The sequence below is a fragment of the Ruditapes philippinarum genome, unplaced genomic scaffold (genome assembly GCF_026571515.1).
Source record: "Ruditapes philippinarum isolate M1 unplaced genomic scaffold, ASM2657151v2 ctg267_1_1_1_1, whole genome shotgun sequence".
NCBI lineage: Eukaryota > Metazoa > Mollusca > Bivalvia > Venerida > Veneridae > Ruditapes > Ruditapes philippinarum.
Genome location: NW_026855002.1, coordinates 194,668 through 217,142, shown reverse-complemented (window position 1 = coordinate 217,142; position 22,475 = coordinate 194,668). Strand labels below are relative to the sequence as shown.

At 32.2% G+C, this 22,475-nt stretch overlaps 1 protein-coding gene across 1 annotated transcript; it reads right to left on the bottom strand.

Annotated features, from left to right (window-relative positions):
* Positions 1-8,261: 8,261 nt before the first annotated feature.
* On the bottom strand, positions 8,262-21,055 carry LOC132741789 (cdc42 homolog). Its single transcript, XM_060730060.1, has 3 exons — positions 20,911-21,055; positions 11,623-11,681; positions 8,262-8,663 (listed from the first exon to the last, which is right to left on the bottom strand). The coding sequence occupies exons 1-3, from the start codon at positions 21,053-21,055 to the stop codon at positions 8,262-8,264; spliced, it is 606 nt and encodes a 201-aa protein (XP_060586043.1).
* Positions 21,056-22,475: the final 1,420 nt, after the last annotated feature.

Below are 22,475 nucleotides of genomic sequence, written 5' to 3'. Positions count from 1 at the left end.
GGCAGACTGGACAATAGAAAACGCATCCCACATTATCTGAACTGTAAATAATGCCAACATTGCATAAATCTGTTTTCGTAAAGAAGACATGCATAAATGTTTCCCTATCAATTCTATCGAGTTAAGCCAACAATCAGCATTACTTTTTAGCCAAGCATGCAAAACGTATCTCTTGTGAATTCTAAAAATAATTTATATACAATTGGTCACGATATATAAATGCAAAGTCCATGCTCGCAAATTATACAGGCTCGTCATTTCATCACTTTCCGCTTAAATGTTCCATTTCCAGTTTTATATGAGGGAAGCTTTCCATCTTTATGTATGTGTTCTCCTTTGAGAGTCTGGGTAAATCTTCCAGACTACTCAAATAATTTTCACGGCCTTATTCATTTATGATTGTTGCACGGAAGGCTAACTGAAGTTTTCCTGTACCAGTGAAGCAAGAAAGTCGCCACATGACCTATATTGTGTTGGTGCGACTAGTGTGGTTCGGGCATTTATTTAGATGGATTATGATTTAGTAAATCTGTGTCATTGACGATTGCTAACTTAAGAAGTTTAGGATGCTCTCGAACAACAAACAAACAAACAACAAATAATAATAATATTAATAATAATAATAATAAAAAAATAATAATAGATTCGAAAAAATCAACAGTTATTTGTTAGACAACTACCTTAATCTTTGATAAAAAGTCATTATGAAGAACATGTTTTATTCAATCAAATTACCTATGATCTTTAGGTACGTGTTTACAAAGCAAAGCATATTATTGACTGTGCCATTGCTAAATATCTATATCTATATACATATACACATGTCTTGATTGAAAGTTCAATTGAATAGTTTGTGAAGTTCTTAACCAAGAATTTAGTTGTCACGTTTTTATGCCATATTCTGTAAAATTTGCAGGTCGCTAACTAGCTACAAAACACTCTAAGTAAAAGTCTTCCTCTTTGAATTTGACTTAAAAACTACAAACATTGTCAATAATATAAAATCTTACAATAGAAATTTTAGTACCATATAAAATGTACAGATGCTATCAGACTGTACGGAATTCGAGAATCTTTGAGGTTGATCTTTTTTTCATATCATATACAGACAGTCGTGATGCACATTATAATGTATTTGAACTTAACAATGTAATAAGAGACCACTGTCTTCTATTAACGTGAAGATTTATTACCAAATGAGCATGAATTAAACCATGAAAAAGTGCGAGTAGTCTATGAAAAGCTCTGGTTATAAAAGGATAGTTATAAAGTACGCTATTTATATCATTAAGGAGAAACAAGATGTTTTTTTCAAGATCTATGACGGCTGTTTTTATCAAAAATAGACAATATAGCCTTTAATACTGAGACATTTTATTTTCAAATATAATCATAATATGGTTGTAATAGAAGCAAACGTTTCAATATGATAGGATACAAAGCGTACTTATTATCAAAAGACCTGCTGCGTGTTTTACGCGATCTGGAGTTTTCTATTACAAAAAACGTGAAATCATTGTTCATATACATAATTATTAATTTAAATAAAAAGATTTAAGAAAAAAAGATATATCAATGTTTGTTATCATTAAAACAAGATATATGTTATGTTGCAAGTCGTGGCGTTATATATACACGAATCGATACCTCCGTTGTCGAGTGCTTTTATAAAGGTCACCGAGTTAAAGTCCATTCCCTGTCGCCGCTGTGGGTTCGAATCCCGTCCAGGTAACGAACAGAAGGTTGGTGGTTCTACTCAGGTGCGCCTTTGTACCTAAAATTGATGAAAGTCGTCAAATGACCTTTTAAATATCGGTGTGACTTAAAATCCAACAAAAGATGTAAACTATCAGGCAGGCAGTTACTGTAAATAATATTGAACCAAAATTATCTAAAGTGATTATATTATACCTGATAGATCCTGTAACTCAAATTTGCTCAAATGAAGATTTATAAAGATATTTTCATTCAAATAAAGGGAGGTAATTAGAATAAATATTAAACCCTTCAAAAAAAAAAAAAAAAAAAAAAAAAAAGGAAATAAGCTAGCTTGTGCGTTAAAAATGTCTACTGATAATTTTTGAAATATTTTAACGACTAAATAAACAAACAAAGCGAGTGTTAGTGAACACCAAGGATATTCATTTAGTAGTAAACACCAAGGATATTCATTTAGTGCAATTTCACACTGACATCAGAAATGAATTATTCGACCTAGTGTTTTGAGCGTATCTGTGAACTTTACTAAGCTATTATCAATAAATATTTTATTAAAGATAAATCTACCTCTCGACTTGTAAACCTGTTTATAACTATTTTTACAAAATTTTTAAGTGTTGATCTAGACGGAATTTGGAAGGCTTGGGTTATAATATATGTTTAAGAAATAACATCGGCCTGAGAGGTGTATATCGGCTGTTTAACACCGGTTTGGAGTTTTGATGCGTAGGAATTGACCACGAAGGCCGTAGGCCTGAGTGGATAATTTTCTCGCATCAAAACGACAAAACCGGTGTTAAATAGCCGATATACACCTCTCAGACCGATGTTATTTCGATTCTAACACGATAAAATAAGGAAAATCAAAAATGTTATTTTTCAAGCGGAAATAACTTCCGGTGCCGATTTTCGATTAACGCTGTTCGATTTTCGCACCCTACTGTTGCGAAGATATAGAGGATATTCAAGTTTTTTCTATAAATACATGATTTATTTTCATCGAGTGGTATGAAAATAAATATTTCATGAGTGGCAGTAGCCACGAGTGAAATATGATAATTTTCATGCCACAAGATGAAAATAAATCATGTATTTATAGAAAAAACTTGAATTTTCTGTTTATTATATACATTTTTCTCTTTTTTTGCGATAAAATTTGAAAGACTTTCCATTTAATTTTGTGTACTGGCAGAATTTAAAAGAAAGTAGTCCGGCGAGACACCAGTGAAAATACGGAAAATATGTTTCACTGCAGTGAAAAATAAATTTTTACAGTGAAAATACGGAAAATGAAAATATGCATTTTATTTCATCAATATTTCTCAATATTTCATTTATAAGTATATAATAAATAGAAATTATTAAACAAAAGAAATAATAATAAAAAAAGAAACGTTATTTTATCAAGTTTTCAACAATAAAAACTTACGTCGTATTGTGTTTACGTCAGTGCCCCATTTATCATTCTTGTATGTATGAAATAACGTCAGCTTGTTTATGAATGAGTTGTTTACTTAGGATGACATCATTACGCTACTTATACGGATTGGCGCCTTTTTGTCAAAATATTTATTAACTGATATGGATCTAATATGTGGCGTTAGTGTATGTGAGATATTATTTCGGTGTTGTATGAAAAGAAAGCATTATACGAACTGAAAATATGAATAAAAATGCTTTTTATTTTTGCTTTAAAATGCTTTGTAAACTTTACAATCGAGGGTGAAAACATAACAGCGCATATACAAGTAGTCCCTAACCGGTGTTTATTGGCAGTTTAACACCAGTTTTTTTCCTTCTTTGTCTATAGTGACAAAATCACGTGAGTGTTAGAATCTGGAATAATGGTCGATAATGTCATTTTCCAGGACGTCGTTATTAACGTAAATAGTCATAAACGTTTTATCCAAAAATGCGCGCACATGTAAATAGAGGATATTTGGTTGTTCTGAGTGAATATTCTATGTTATATCACACGAAGAAGTAAGAGAATGTGATTTTTTTTTCACCAGTGCGTATCATACCTGGACATGTTGATGTTTTATCACGTCGTTGATTATAATTTTATAAATGTACATGTTTAGCATATTAAAAAAAAAACAAAAAAAAAAACAACAAAAAAACAAAAACAACAACAACAAAAAGAAAATCAAAAACAAGCAAAAAATATGATGCAGTAGGGGCTATTTTTGCATTATGTAATGTGAAAATTTCTTCCTTTGTTCACTTTACAATATTTTACTTTTAAATACATTTTCCTAATTGTTATAAAAATAAAACATGGATCTTGCTACTTTAACGATATCATAACATTATGCTAACTTTAATGTTGAAATTTTAAAGAAATTATGGCATTACATTTCATGATTTCTTTCTATGAATATAATTATATTTTATAGGGGTCATTCAACACGTACCTGAAATTTTACTTTTACTGAACTTTGCCAATTTAGCCAGAATCACTCAATTTTATTCAGTTTTTACCAGATTATCATCCATTTGCCGCTTCTTTCAACAACTTTAGATGTCATATACTCAAAGCCACTAGTGACCAAAACTGGCATTTTCAGTAAACGAATTAAAAGCAATAATTATAATAAAATAAGACAAAATTATTTCAGTTTATTTTTTTCCTTTAATTTGATATGAAACAGTACGTGATTTCAACAACTTCAAGTATCTTACACACACACATCCACTGAACAGAACAATTGTATCTTAATTATATACTCTTATTATTTAGTGTCTGTTAAATTAAACAATGATACCCACGTGCTGTAATATCTTCCTTATTCTATTTTCATTAAAGTGTTTATTCTGATATATATATAATGTATATTAGCCCATACATGTTAATATATATATTATATTTATGGATAAAGAGAAATACTTGGAAAACATCTTGACACTGGAAATAAAATAACAATCGAAAGAATAAATGTGATTATTGTTTAATTACTTAAAGTAAGTAAGCCCTGAAAGTTTTCCTCGTTGCAAGGACAATATATCAAGATGAAATCAGATTTATCAGCTCATAAATTTCCTTGAAATTCTCTTTCTTATAGACTTAAAATACGCTTGAGCGAATGTCTGTCAGGGGATGAAGGTTACCCGAAAAGGTTTATCAGCGGAGTTGTTACTTAAAAATGAGATTAACTGCGGAATAACGTCACATCATTGCGGTGGAATTTTTTTTTAGTGCAATAATTGTCATTGGGGGTAGTTCAAGATGGCGGACGTGTTTTTGCAGAATGAAAGTAGTTAATTTTGTCCCTAAAAATAACAAGTAATGACCTAAATTTTCATGGTAACCTGTCTTCACAGTCAAACACAGATTTGGGCCTCTTTGTGAGGGTTTTGAGTCATCTCAGAGTAGGAAAAGAGCTCGCCGTTCGACGGGTTGGGCATCATGCGAATATATGTCTCAAACTCCGCCACAGCCTATAGACATTGATAAACATCTGCCTGTTGATGATAAACTTAACATTATTATTCAAAATATGTCTAATATGGGACTATTGAAGTTTCGAATTGATCAAATAGAGTCCACTGTATTTATGAATTGTGCACATCATGGGGTCACGAATGAGAGACTACGGTTGCTTGAATATTAACAAATTGAACTAGAGGCCCGTAATAGAGCCTCAAATTTTATTATCCCTGGGGTTGTTGAAAGTGCAGGCGAAAACTGTGTTGACATTGTGACGGACCTTACTGAAACTTATTTAAATCTACAAGCATTGTCATTTGTGATATTGAGGGCACACAGATTAGGTCGAGTGTTTAGACCTCGCGCTCCGCATTTAGGTCCCGCTCCAAAACCCAGACCAAGACATATTATGGTGCCTTTTTGTCAGCCTATTGAAGTCGAGTATATAATGGACAATGCTTTTAAGCTCAAAGGTTCTAATGTCGGATTCAGCAGGCACTATCCAAGGGAGATAAGTGACGCACGCAAAGTTCTGTGGCCACATTTCAAGGACGCCAGAAATAGGTATGGACACAAAAAGTTCGTATATTATTTCCGGCGGCAATGGAGGTAAATGGGCGTATAGAACGTAACATGTTCTCCGACTGGTTCGAGTTTCTTCGGTGGTCTAGATGCACAGATGTGCCCAAACGTGTTAGCGACAATATCAAGGCACAAACCGAACGAATTAAAGAAGCTTTCGCAGAGCGAAATTCCACTGAACAAACAATGGAGTCACCTAGTACGCATCAAATGGGCACAACTTATACCGATCACATTCCTGAGGCAAATAATTTCGAATCAACTGCTGACTCCGAATCGCAACACGGTGACAAAAGTGACAACAGTAGTGTCCATAGCTTTCATGACACAACCGCATCTACTAACCAATATACTAGTAACTCTCAGGTCCATGTCAAAACACCCAAGCAGTCGAGTGCAAAGGGCAAGGGCCCACTGCCACCCAGTATCTTAGAGTATTTTTACCTTAGAGCCAATAACCAGTCCAAAACCCAAAATACACCAAATAAGAGCAAAAAATCAAATCAATATCAAGTAATATTGAGTGACAAAAAGCTCTTAATTTCATACAATACAAACATATACAATTATAATACAACAACATTATATAAACAGGATTGAAAAGGAAGTCAAAGACTTCCTTAGATTTCTTTCCTGTACACTTCATTTATAAGGAAATTTACAGAATCATAAATATAGGCCACACAAAAAGCAACAAAAAAAAAAAAAAAAAAAACAAAAACAAAAAAAACAAACAAAAAAAACACACAAACAAACAAACAAACAAACGGCAAAGCTATGTTAACAACATTATGAGTGATATACTCTGAGTAATATGGGTTTTATATCACTAAATAGAAACACAGACTTTCATTTATAAGCATAAACTATTACAACGATTTGACAGGGTATTTCTTGCATAGCAGATTCCATGTAATTTCATTAATTTTGCTCATGTATCATGTGGGTGCCAGATGAGTCGCGTGCTTTACAATGGCATGCTTAAGATGACGTTATTTCGCCGTTTTGAATGAAGTTGCACTTTTATACGGATCAAGTTGAAATATTCATGTAGCATTTAGCAAAAGCTCATATTTCTGTCCTCTTAAATCGTATATGACAAAATGTGTAAACAGTTACAAACACATGTACATTTCGCTAAATCGTCTTTTATATTTCATTTACAATGTATATAATTATGGTAAAATGATTTACATTGAATAATAGTAATTAGAGATGTTAGAGATGTTAACTGAACATTCGAAAAAAGGATAATAAACAAAAAACGTATCTATACGACACAGATGCCCCCATATTTTACTATTTTGTCAGTTTACCGACGGACAGAGTAATAGTGTGAAGGATAAAGTGTAAATCCATATGTTCCACCGCCAAAGTGGGGGAATGGAATTGGATATGAAATCATCATATTGTATCTATGTTTCAATTCCAGTTTTGTTTATACATGTCTCACTATTTTAACAAGTTTTGGTCTATAAAATTGGTAAAATCTAAACTTTTAAACATTTCAATAAATCAATATATATAAATCAATATAAATATTTACATATCAAATTAAAATATAGCTCAATTATACATTAAATAATTATTGAATTTAAGATTATTACTTTTCAATCAAAGAAAGTAATTTCTAGTGTCTAATTCAAATGTAGTTCAATTTTAAAGTATTATTAACTATCAGGAACACTGTACATTTTCTATGTTAGACAAATCGCAGTAGTTGGTGTTTAGTAAATAATATAACTCTGTATTTTAAAAAAAAAGATTTATAATGACCTCAATTGGACAATTTTGAAAAATATCTGTTTTCTAAATTGATATATTATGTACATGTATATAATTGTTTGCATTGGAAAAATATAACAAAGGAATGTATACATATATGTCTTGTACAGCTATCGGACATTTCAGATTTATTGTAAAAACATGCCATAATAATGTGTAAGTAAAAGGCTGTGTTGCTAATGATACCCCTTTACACTGTTAACAATAAAAACGAATGATGTAACACAAATCCATTAAAGATTGTTGTTGGTGGCCGGCGGGTGGTAATTATTACGTCTGCGGTCAGTCACATTGAAACACCTCGCCAATGACCCATAACCAAGTTTGACAGGCGGATGAAAAGTTACCATTGACTGGGTTTTCCCTATTATATTTGCTACATCGGATATTCAGTATCATTCTATCTATTAAAATATAAACATGAGTGTTTTACACGGAACTGATTTTATCTTGATATTTACTTGACTTACAGTCACATAAATTATATTTTGGTAAGGCTATACACATGTTAAATATGCGAACTGATTTTCCGTGATATATACATATATAACCAAATCATCACATGTAATATATATGTTAAAATTCTATTGTTTGTTTTTCCTCCAAAATATCCCCTATATATGTCATATGTACACACTGTATATTTGCACTTTATGATTCTGTAACGCTGATTGTAACAGTATATAGTTTCTTATTTATATATTACTGTAGCAGAGATCATAAATATACAAAAGTTGAATTTCGCTCATAAAATTACACATTTTCGTCTAGGAGCACGAATCTTAATTTTTTGAGACAAAACGGCTAAAATTGCCTCATCAAAAACGTCCTTGAGACCCTGCTGAGTTAAAGAACTACATTCTACATAACCATATGCATTAACTTTCTTAGCTAATTTGGTACCTTCCTCATGAGTTGCTGGTTTTGATCTATATTTTTGTTGAAGTTCTCGCAGCACATATTCATCATCTCGTAGATCTATTTTAGTTCCCACTATGAGAAAAGCGGAAGTAGGCGAAAAATGCTGCACTTCCGGTACCCATTGCTGTAACACATTATCCATACCATTTGGATCAATAACAGAGTAACATAAAAGGAATACATGTGTGCAAGGGTAGGTTAGGGCACGTACACGGCAGTAATCGTCCTGGAAAATAAAAACAATTTCTTGAGAAATTAATTCAACGCACACTTAAATGGTGTTCGCACTAGTCTACAATTATAGTAAAATGAAAAGTGATTTCAAATTGAATTCATTTTTGTGAAAAACAATTTCGTTATAATAATTTAAAATAATAACATATACATGTAATATAAAGCATTTGTAAATCAGCAGCTTTAAGAAAATTATGCAAATTTTATTACAGATATAACTTCAACATGACGTTTTACCTATTTAATTTGAATAACCTTTATATGCACCAAACTTACATCTATATATTTATACTGATTGTTATTCTGTTTTAAATTTAAAGTATTTTTACAGAAGACAGCAGCTGATAAAATTATTTTTGATACATTGAATAGTCTTATATTGAAGACAAAACAGAAAACAACAGTTGCAGGCCAGACTGCGCCACGACTATTCTCATGTTTATAGTAAAACAAGATATGTTTGTAAAACATGTATGCACCGTATCGGCAGCCAATTAGTCATGTGATCAGGTAATTATGACTTACCTTTGACGTAGTGACCAAAACATCAATAAGGGTTATCTACTGGTCACTAGGTAATTGTGACCACAAAGGTTGCGTGCAGCAATTTTATGACAAAGCTATCACAAATCTTTTCAAATAACATATGAATAAATTCATGAATCATGTTGGCATAATTTATGACAGCCAAGTTGATATATTACATAAGACCTTGAAATATGTATACCAAAAGCATTTTAGTTTAAGAAAAAATATCAACCAGGGCAACTTGAGTTCTTTAGTTATCTTTATATACAATGTCAATATGACATCGACCGTTGACCTTAAATTAATAGGGGTTATCTACTGACCAAGACCAATGCACCTGTGAAGTTTGAAGGTAAAGGGCCCATGAGTTTTTGGATATTGATCAGACAGCGTTTTTACATTTAAGGTCAATATAACCTTGACCTCTCGGTCTTAACCCCAAAAATCCATTGAGGTTATCTTCTTACCAAAAGCAATGCATCTGTAAAAGCCTGAAGGTCAAAGGTCCATGGGTTGTTAAGTTATTGATAGAAAACCGTTTTGACACACAAATTCAATACGACCTTGACCCCCTGACCCCAAAATCAATAGGTGTCATCTATTGGCCAATACCAATGCACCTACACAGTTTGGCCAACAGCCGATAGCTTGTCAAGTTATTGATCAGAAATCGTTTTTCTTACAAGGTCAATTTGACCTTGATCATTGACCCCTGACCCCAAAATCAATAGGGATCATCTACTTGTCAAGAATAATGCACCAGCCTTTGGGTTGTCAAGTTATTTATTGAAAACCGTTTTCACCTACAAGGTCAATGTGACCTTGACTTTTGACCCCTTGACCCAAAAATCAATAGGGTCATGAACTATCACCGTACCATGTTTGAAGTTCCGAGGCCTAAACGTTACCTAGTTATTGATCGGAAAACCGTTTTTACCGACAAGGTCAATGTAACCTTGAACTAGTTATCACTCGGAAATCATTTGGTCTACGGACCGACCGACAGACAAATGCAAAGCAATATACCCTCTCTTCTTTGAAGGGGGGGGGGGGGCATAATAATACATTAAAAAAGGTAGGACATGTAATTTACAAAGGAGGATATAGAAAAACAAGTTTACAAGGTTCTAAAATTCCGACAAAATCCATGTTAGAGTTACGATACTTGAAAGATACCTATAATTATGATCGAACGCTTGTGTGCAGTCTCTATTAAAAACCTACAATATTTTAGGACATTGATCTTCCAAGCAAAACTTCTTAGAATTTCAAATTAGAACTTAGAACTTTAAGTGGTTTCTGAGATATGCAGATGCATGCAAAGCCATAACAGCGCTAAGACGACCAACTTTGAATAGGTTAGCCTTGCAATTCCTTGAATAGTCGAGCTAAATTGTTTTATGTTTCGAGAACTGTCAGATCAATATTTTCCTGCAATATTATATACAGTAATTTCAACACGTATTTGAATGCGCAAACCTTAAAGGGTCTCCACTAAGGTTTTTTGACATAATTTGACTGAAAATATTTTTTCTAGATAAATGTACCATTTGATGTAGGTTTAGACCATTAATCTTAACGTAAAATTTCAAATCATTTGAGCATTTCGTTTTTTTTCAGAATAATTGTTCAAAATGTAAAAAAATGCATAAAATGAAAAGCGTTTAAACGCTTTTAACTCAAATCTGGCTAAGAAAGGCATACAAATATGATTTTCAATTTATTTCAAAGTATATTTTTTAACTATCTTTGCATTTATTTCTGTTCAAAGTGCCCCAGCTGATTCGTGTAAGAAATTCAAATGTTATGTTTTTAGGCTTTTAAACCTCAGTGGAGTCACCCTTTAAGAACATTTAAACAATCCACTGCGGATAATCGATCATTTTAATAATTTTGAATATACCGAGACATTTTAACGAAAATCGTCGTCGTCAAAACCATTTTTTAGGAGGCGCACAATGATTTTATCACTCGTAACTACATATTCGTTTACACTTCTTTACACTAATGTACATTTATATAGGTTCTACTTGGGTTTGTAAGGATATGATAATCAGCACATTTCATTTATCCCATTCTTTGCTTAAATCTGTATACATATTGTGAACTTTAAAAAATATGCTGGACTACATGTTAGAACAGAGCACAATTAAGCTACGGCATCGTTCTTGGACATGCTGTCAAGCAGTTAACCTGTAAAAGTTGCCTTCACTTTCGCAAGCAATTGATAACGTCTGTAGATGCCAGGATTTCATGATCAATCACAACGAAAGAGACGTGAACCGTCCGGAAGTCGAACCCACGTCGCCAGACCAACAGTCCAACGCTGTCTCTATCTTACTAAGCGGATTATTTGAACCTTTACCAGTAACTTACGATAGAAATGGATACATCTTAAAATTAAAGCATCGCGAGTTTCTTACCATTCCATGAGTATCAAATAACCCCAGTTGGTAAGATGTTTCCTCTATAGTGACATTTACTGAAATAGATAAGACTAAAAATTAATTAATTAATGTGTTCATACCTAATACGTGATTTGCAACATATGAATTGGTGTTTTCAGCAATGTTATCGTGCATTTTTGAATTGGACAAAAATACCTAAGTGATGAGTATTAAAAATGTATTTGTTTCGAATGGGTTTGAAAATAAGTCTTATAATTTTTACTTAATAAGGAACATATTAGATATACACTAAGTTAAATACCCTGAACTTGTGCCCATGCATAGACAATTACAAAATTTATTCAATAGTAATCACATGCATATTTAAACAAGAGAACCATGATAGCCCTTATATCGCTCACCTGATGACGTGGAAAAATTAAAGTGTTAACATTGAATAAAAGCAAATATAATGCCTTCATCTGAAACTGATATTATAACATTCTGCATTCTGAAACAGTGCAAATGTAATTTAAAAAGGTTCTCCATATAGACGCCTTGCAGAATGTAAGGTCAATTTCAGGTCACTCATGTTTTATTTAGTAGAGGCAGAAAACTTCCAGAACAAGTTTAAAAAGAAGTTATTTAACAATAATCATACTTTAATTGTTAAAATAAGCAATTGTTATTAGTAAAATATATCTAACATTTTTCAGAAATTTGTGAATTATTTGATATTTTTGTCTGTTGGTTAATTTGGGGTTTGTTGATGTAAAAATTAAGGATATTACTTAATGGTGAATAAAATAGATAAAGGTTGAAAAACTTATGAAATATCATAAATAAAATATTCTTATGAAATATCTTTTTTTATAAAATTCCAAAAAACAAAATGGTAACATTATGATATTTCCATCTCACATAGAATATTTCTTTAATTGAAAACACATGAACACTGTGCATTAACATAATAAAATGTTGCGGAACAAAATATTATGCTACTACTTTAAATAGGTTTTTAACAAAACAAAACATAATTATTTCATAAAGGCATTCTTATTCAAATTTATGGATGCTCAAATAGGCAAAACTCAGAAAACACAATGTCATTAATTAGATTCCTATATACTTATTGTGGAGAAGGGATGCATGGACAAAAGCTATAAAAATATTGGACTAAGAAAATTAAAGCCGTGGCAACCAAGAAATAATTCTTTTTATTCATTTTACGTTTTATAATGTGACCAATTGTTTTGCTTCATGATTTTTACATAACATAAATGATTATTAAGAAACTGATCGGTCTAATAATTTCTCCATTTTACATAGTTAATTAATTGTTAGCAAAAAATGAAGTTTAGCCTTATTGTTTTAACAGGCTTTTCTGCAGAAGCTGAACTATTTTAAATGACTACTAGTATGTTACATGTATGCATTTCAAAAGACAAAGAATGTCTGTATAATTTGGTAAGATATTACACAAATATATGTATTTAAGCCAGTACGTTGTTTCATTTTTTTCTGTAGTCTGACATTTTTAATTAAATATTGGTAGTTTTGAATTGTAGTTATGAAACTGAGTTCATGCCTGAGGTTAAAAATAAATTAAAGATGATTTAAATAAATCGATGACAATTTAGGTTGCATGGATTTGATCATATTGTTTCTTTATCAGGTACGTAAGCCTTGTAACGTATCTTCTTTGTACACTGTCTCTTGCTTGCCAACACCTGTATCTTTCAGACCAGATGACACATATTCAAAATTGAGCTAGAAATCATTAAAACAACTTTCTGACAAACAACTAGGATATTTAATCTGGAAATCTTACCTCTAGAGTGTTAACAAGTTTGTTTTCCATATTTGGGCTGCGTGACCTAGTTTTTGTCCCTAAGTGACTCGTTTTCTAACTTGACATAGAAACCATCTAATCAGTTTTTCTAACATTGTTTTTCAAGATCATTGAGAGAAAATGTTTCCTTGAGCTAGAAATCATCTTAAAAACATTTCCGACTAATTTTCAGGATATATGGATCGAAACAGTTGCCTCTAGTGTAAACAAGGACTTTCCATATTTCGGCTGTGTGACCTACATTTTGACTCCAGGTAACACATATTAAAACGTTTGCTTGAAACTTTTCTTACAAAGCTCCAGGACATTTGGACAGAAACAGGTCAGTGCTTAAAAGGTTTCTCAATGTTTAGACTGTGTGACCTAGTTTTTGAACCTAGATGACCCATATTCGGACATCTTGATCAAATTTGGTGACAACTGAGGAAAAATATGTGACCACTAGAGTGTTAACGAACTACATGTAGACGGACAACAGACATTCGATGATCATAAAAGCTCACCTTGAGCGAGCTCATGTGAGCAAAACTCTATTTGCAACCTTCAGCTGATTAATATGGACGCCTGAACGGGACACCGGAATAAAGAGATACAGAAGCCTGTTGGGATCGGGCATTCAGATGATGTAGCTTCAGTCTTCATCTCGTGCAGGCGCATATATCATATAGGTATATTGTAGTCATGAAGTAGATTGAGGAAAGGTTAATCATATATCTGTGAACACTTATGAAATCATATAAACATTGTATAAAATACATGTCCTATTAACCCATGATAGTTGATGTTATATTAAAACATTTATTGTGTTGTCAAGGTTAGCGTTTCAGCTATTGTCTTTCAAGTATATCTAGATGTTTTAACAATTAAAGTATACTTGAATAAACGATGAACGATTAAAGTAAGTTGAAACATTTATAAAATTTCGTTACACTGATCAAAATTTAAGAATGACCCGATATTTACATAAGATATCAACTTCCCGTAAAGTGCATGCATACAATACAACATGAAACTACACAACATGACCGCATACAATAAATCTCATACTCAGTTTGTATAGTTTGAGATGAATCGTTAATCGTTAGACTTTCAAAAACATTTTATACTACTGACGACAAACGTTTATAGATATGTAAGGAGCCGCATTTTGTGTAAATACATGTACGGTATATACATTGTTTATATATCAATTGGTTCGTCAGATGATAATTGCATAAATATAATTGACCATTACTGTCAATTTGCATTATATAAAGGTCACAAATGTAAGCACGCGAGGGAAATACCAAGTTTTTGGACATCAGACTTCGAGAGACGCCTTCGTGACTAATCGTTTATATAATTATACTGAAACAAAAAAGAAACTTTCTCCAAGTTTGAACGTAGATATGTTAGTATAGGATAGATCATGAGTAACAATTGGATTTGAGATTTATCAACGAGCGAAGCGAATTAATAAATCTCACATCCAACTGGTACGAGCGATCTATCTGACTTAGACCACAGGTAGTTTTCTCTGTTTAAGGTGAAGATTAAACATGCGTAAAAATGTTTTATTCCTCCGACAAAATTACATAGGGATATCCAAATATTTCTTATTCAATCCATTTCGCCTTTTTGTAAGCAAAAAATATGCACAAGAAAATAGCATAATTCATGTTCTTTCATACTTACTGAATCTTGTGAATGACAGATTTCACATTCCATTTTAAATGTCTATCACAAAAGTGCAGTCAGAAGAAAATTGGTAATAATTTAACATTTCTGAGTGTGATAACATTACAATTTCGTAACTTGAGATGTTTTGTTTTTATTCCTGTTAAGTCCTCATTTAAATATAATGACAAAACACCGTACACAGCGCTTGATTAAGAAGTCAAGAAGCAAGACTGCTGACCGAAAAATTCTCTTAGACAGAAATCATGGGCGATGGCTACTTATCAAGAGTGAGCTCGTTTATTACCTCCCTTTACTTACATGAAATGTTAAATTCGGTGATATATTTTGAAATAAATAAAATAATGCTTTTTTGAACCTACAATATTGATAAATCTTAATTTGAGCATCATATTTATGATTTAAAACCATAAAAAATGTGTTACAGGATCTTTAACATTTTACCTTGAATTTTTACAAATGATTGTGGATCATTTACAATGACTTACAGCTAGTAAACACGTTATTGGATTTCGTGTTGGCATTCATAATTGTTAATTATAAATTATATTATTAATTGATTAATTATTGTATTAATTATATCATAATTCTAAGAGAAGATTCATGTGATTTAAGACCCTTCAACCTGTGTGTCCCAATAATACCTTTTGTGCTAAATGATGCCAGGAATCTTGTTGAAATACCTATTGAACTGTTTCATGATGACTGTTAATGAGGAATGTCTGGTAAAGTCAGAGCTTCAATAAATGGCCCGATCAAAATATGTGTCTATTCTACATTTTAAATTATGTGCACTTTGCATCAGCAGTCAATCCTTCCGTGTTTCCATTTCTACTAGGTCAAAATCACATTAGCAACTTGAATAATAGATAACCATTGCCTTAATTTTAACGAGGTGCACTTCTGTATTTTCAGGATCTTTAACTATTTCTTGAATGTGGCAAGGGGTTATGCCATCGACAAGTTCTCGAGATTGTTATATTCATTTTAGTGATTAATGAGATAAGTATCTTGTATGTTTTATAGTTTACTGTTGCTGGAATAAAGCTTTATGTATGAGAATGGAGTAATGTTTCCTTCTAGCTCTTTAAAAACAGATTTTTTAAGTTCTAATGACTAAGTTCTTATGTCTAAGTTCTACTGTGTAAGTTTTATTGTCTGAGTTATAATGTCTAAGTTTTAGTGTCTAAGTTCTAATGTCTAAGTTTTAATGCTTAAGTTCTAATGTCTAAGTTCTAATGTCTAAGTTTTAATGCCTAAGTTCTAAGATAGTCGGGCCATGTCGCCTGGGCCACTTTATAGGTCTTTAACTGCCACGGGCCCCCCTTTTGGCCCATTTTTATAAGCCCTTTATTTCGGTTAACCGAGACAAGGTCATCGCTTGGTTATACTTTGATTTTGTCTGTCCGCATTGTTATACCTATTGGCTTGCACATTTTAACAAACGTCCTTACTAGTCTGAAAGGTAGGCGCAGGTGCAGATGTTTCTTGTGACAATCATTTGTTATTGTTCTACTGATACTGACACTTCTTTGATCAAAAGGCAAGCAGAAAAAAAAGAATAAGAAAAAAATAGACTGCATAACTAAAAAAACTTTTGCAATCTGTGATTTGCTTTATCGCTGAAATTTAAGGGAACATGCAACTATAGCCACAATAATGACATGCGGTTGTTATGAAATCATTATGGATTTTTTTATTATTTATTTTTTATTTTGCACGCTTAAGCAGAATTCAACATTTAAACACGAAAATGGTGAAATTTAGAAACATCCGCAGATGTGTTCATACGGCGGTTATCATGGAACCTTCAATGTGACACAGTAATGCCATTCCATGAAAAGCGGCGTATGGTCCCCATGTTAAACCGGTTATAACTTCATCAAATATTAATAGAGAAGTGCACGTCGCTAAATTTAGGATATGGTTAACTTTATTTAATGGCCACTGTAATCTTGACCTTGTACAGGTGGAAGCACGGAACGATTGACCGCTGATGCAAAGTGCACACAATTTATAATGTAGAATGGACACACACTTTGATTGGATCATTCTTTGAAGATCTGACTAAACCAGACGTTTCACAAAAACAGTTATCTTTAAACTGTTCAATAGAAGATTCCTGTCATCCTTTAGCATAAAAAGGGTATTATTATTAAGATACACAGGTTGAAAAATAAGAGATCATATGAAACTTTTGTTAGAATTATTTATAATATGATTAATATTATAATTAATATAATAAAGGGAGGTAATTAGAAATTTATTTTCTATAAATTTAAAGTCAAATTTTCAAATAAGAAATGAATGCATATAATTTATTGATTTAATATAACGTGCACAAATATTTGCTGTACACATTTTACATATTCTTCGATGTTTGAAAATTGTTTTATTTGCATAATTATATACATAAATATTTTTTTTTGCAAGTGTGGTATATACACAATAACAATATCAATCACAAAATATACAGGATCTTTAACGATTCGTTTAATAGCTGACGGAAGCTTTCTGTTATTCAACAATTGCAGCTGATCAAAATTCCCGGTTTTGTTACAATAAAGCCGACTAATAGATCCATAAAGTTTTGGCATATCTGTATGTCTTCTTGATCAATACAGATGACCAAACTTATGCCCACGATAGATTCCAGGTACAAAATACATTATATCAGGTCTTCCGTAATGTATTTCAAAATTCTCTTGGGTTTTAGCTTATCATGAAGAGGTCTGCTTGGATCAAATCCATAAAACAATATCTTAGCAATTCAATGTGTACACGATTTGTTATATCCAAACTATGAAATCAATAAGATCCTTGAAAAATGAAATCCACCAGTGCAATCTTGTCTTCGAAGTACAAGTAATCCCTACCAGAGAACTAAACGCTGATTTTCTAAACGCTGATTTGCTACACTCTTTCTATACATAGAAATTTTCAACCATGATACACTGTCTGTGCCGTTTTATCTGAAAAATTGTTGAAGCAATGCTAGCGTAGAATTTTCAGTTCCTCTAACGTCACGAACGAGCCTTAGGGCAATTCCTATTTTGTTTAATGTGTCTGGGTAGTATGACACAATCACTGCGGACGAGTTGACGCAGTTTGATTCTTCGAGCTATAAAATGAGTTGACTGTACAGAACAGACTCAACATGGCTTGAACTTACCGTAACCATTTACATGCAACACAAAGTTAATCAGTTCTTCTGTTGTTAAATGCGCCCCTCTGAGAATGACAAATAAATCTGTGATTTTAACACTTGTTACTGGTGTAATAATAAACAGCCAAAATTCCAAACCTCCATGCCCATTTAGAGACGTTTTTTATCTTCCGGAAAAGGGATTAAGACATTTCTGCAAAAGGAAACATTATTTTAATACACATTAGAAAATCGACATTTTTAATTATTATAAAACAGATACACAATTTTAAATACTGATTGGGGAATTACACAAATACAGGCAACATATATTAGTTTCAATGCTTGTGTCCCTTGGCCGTATTGTTTTTTGGTAGCAAGGTTCGACTTAAATAGCTAGAACTGGCTAAAATAGCCACTCAGCCTGTTGAAGCTAGCTTGAGCGACCTTTGCCTGTCATTGAAAATTGTTGTTTTTTACCCGACTCTTACATTTGCGTACGGATACGTTGGTACGCACGGGCATATAGAAAGAACAGAGTTTCGAAAAAATAAGATTTCAAAAATGAAAAAAATAATTCGGCGTAGATCTATCAACACATTCTTAGCTGCTAATTGATTATATATACATGCAAAGGATATGACCTAATTCGATTATGTGTTACCTATTTACAATCAAAAGTTATGAGAGAAGGGAGTAAACACATATGAGCAAATTAATTACATTGCATGTGTTTATCAAACGGAAGCCATTTTAGAAAGGATTATTCTAACGTTGTTTCAGACTGGAAGCCGAATAATCAAAGTTCTTAAGGAGGCATGGTTGAATTATCTTAAGATTCCGAGGATGAGACTTTTAAACTTAAAAAACAAAATGCTCAGCCTTTCTACAGAGCCTCGGAGCGATGTACACAATGCAAAAATATGATATGAACATGTTCTTGGAAGTTTCTCTCTTTTATTTCAGATTGAATAATGCTTTGAATAATAAATGTTTTAATCCAAATTGACCTCGTCAAAAGCCAAATAATGATAATAAAATGTCCAATTTTGTTACACTCCTCTTTCTAGCCGAATCAAAATTAGTGAAAATAAAACATTTTTTTTTTTAACATTTATAGACAAAATTAAGTCTTGTCCGCAACTTGGCGTTTGTTTGTTGCACAATGGAAGGGAGTTGGTCATATGATATTCTTTTTTTAATATTTTACCTTGACCTTGTTACAAATTTGCATACTTCTGCAAACAATGACATACATTCTTTATTATACGCAGTCTCACCAATACACTTGAAATACAACGAGAACAATATAAAGCCATTTCCCAATTCTTTTATTTTCGCCGACTTTAGGCAACGAGTTGGCGAGTCTTTTTACGTCAACATGCTTTTATTGCTTTAGACAATTTGCAATAAAATAACTTAAATATTTCGAATGAACATTGAAAGAGTAGAAGAAATAGCTATTTTCTTTTGAATTGAAATAATACACATTTTTAAAATAGTTTTATGGTACTTAATGATCGTGCGATACTACAGTTTAGCTGAAAATACAATAACCTATTGTTACACTAGAACATTTAAGGTGTTGTGTTTGTACTATCGTTGTACAGATCATTTTAAAGCATATTTTCCTTAATTATATCTCATAAAACAAAAGAAAAAGAACAAAGAAAATATTTTGTTTAAAGCAAATAAAGCTTATCTTGATTATATTGAAGACGCCTGGCTATGTTCAGGTTTCTAGTAGTAAATATGTTTTGAAGTATTAAAACAGTATACACGTTAGACTTTGTGCAATTTCTTTTACATCCAATACATGTACTTGATGTTATTTTTATAACTTTGTAATGATAGGAACAACAGTAGTACGATTAAATGACATTTAATCGCTTAGATATCCCCTAATTAAACCCCGGTATACCACTGAACAGCTAGCTAGAGCTATATTTGGTATAAGTCTATGGTAACCCTTCTGCCAAAGACCTGAACTTGGCGTATAATCAAATCAAGCGTACACTACTGTCTTATATATATTGATATAATCACTTAATCTTTTAGCGTATTAGCTATATCTCTGCAATATTTTGAATTAAGATAAAATGAAAGAAATTTCACTTACATTTCTTGTCCATTTTGAAGTTAATACAGCGTTTCTCCGCCCTTACGGGACTTCTAAGTTCTAAGAGTTAAGACCTTAGTTCTAAGATCTAAGTTCTAAAATCTAACATCTAAGTTAAATGGGGTGAAATAAATCAAGCCCTTTTAATAGTATCTTACAAATTACATGTACATGTACTTATTTAAATAGAATGAATTGGGTTAAGTCATGACTACATTTTATCTGTTTACCGGGAAACGAAAATCTGAACCTACATCATAAACCTTTGGGTATTCCTGTCTATGTTTTAAAACTTATAACTGTCAAACGAAAATCAGACACAAAGGGAAAATTGCTGATTTCAACAATGTTCAACATTTCAATCATGTTCAATATACAGTAAACTTGTACATAATTTAAAGAAAAAAACTTTTTGCCTAAATTTTGGTTTGATGTACATTAGTTTAAAAATCTAGCAGACTTAAATTTAAACACGATGTGTGTTCTTTAGAAAACATGTTACAGTTATGCATTATTCACATCAACACACACCTGTATGATCATCGCATGGTCCCATAATATCTTCCTTCTGAAATATATTAGTTGCATAACTCTTCACCATACAAGTTTTTCCAACAGTCGCGTCACCTACCAAAACACATTTTATAAAACGATGTTCATCGTCTTCCCCACTCATTTTGTAAAAAAGCGAAAAGTACAACTTTAAAGATCCGAGGAATATGACAAAAATAAGTGTTATCCAACTAATTGCGCAAGTATGAATGGTATACAGTGAAGCATGTATGTATGCATGTATGTAAGCATGCATGTTTAGGCCATTGTATACACACCGGTCTCTCAAGTCGTACGACGCATTACTCACCTCCAATGAGGGTAAAAATGACTCCAACATAAAGAAGTCCGCGTAACGATGACGATTTTATTTTATCAAACACAATATATATATTTTCAAGTGATTAAAGTTGTTTATTGCTTCCAAGGGATTACTGTTTTCCAGATTTTAATATTGCAAGTGCAAATGATAGTTCGACTGTGTTACTATTTATTTAAATATTCAAAACTACTTTAACTTTCGGTTTTAAACTAACAATGGACGAAATACTAGCACGCGTGTTGAACGAAATTGGGTTTGTTAAACCACTAAAGGATTGTCAGAAGAAGTGTTTGATGCATGTTTTAAGTAAAAGTGATGTAATGGCTTTTTTGTCATTAGGGTATGCAAAATGTTTAATTTTTCAAGTGCTCCCATTTGCGTTACAAGTCAAGTATAATCTGATTTCTTCAAGTTTTGAAAAAAAAAGGAATAGACGCATGCTGCATCACTTCCGTGTTCATGCCGCCATGTTAAAAGTAGTGCGTTCCCATCATGCTTAGGTCAGTAAGACCGGTGTACACAATCCATTTAGGCTGAATCTAAATTTAGTTTGTTTATAGTGCGTGTCTATTTATAGGATACTGAATTCGAGAATGTTTGGGGTTGATCTTTTTTCATATCATATGCAGACAGACGTGCTGCACATTATAATTTGTTTGAACTAAACAATGTAATAAGAGACCACTGTCTTCTATTAACTGTCTTTTATTACCATAAATAAAATAAAACCATGGAAAAATGCAAGCAGACCGTCTATGAAAAGTTACTGGTAATTAAATACTAGTAATGTTTTTTCTACCATTAAAGCGGAACAAGATGTTTTTTCGAAGGTATATGACCACTTTTGTTCAGCGCCCACCGGATATAGCCCCTCAAAACTTCCAAAACGAAAGCAAAAATAGTTGACGGCGAGTTCACCAAGGGTAATGTTTCAACTTATTTCTCTGTCAAAACTATATCGATTTTCCAAACTCAACAGTTTTGTGAAGCTACATATGTCATGGTTTAGAGCGGTATTTGCTTTTTTCTGCAAATTGAATACTTTTATATAAATAAGCGATAAATTGTAGGGGTTTTGTTGACATTTGCGAACGATGTTGATATTTACCTGTAAATCAGGTCGAAAAGTCATTTGTTGTACCAAATTCCGTATTTAATATACAATATAGACTTCCTTCTACTTGTATTTGAGTGGTCATCCATCAACTCTAGCTGCTTTTAG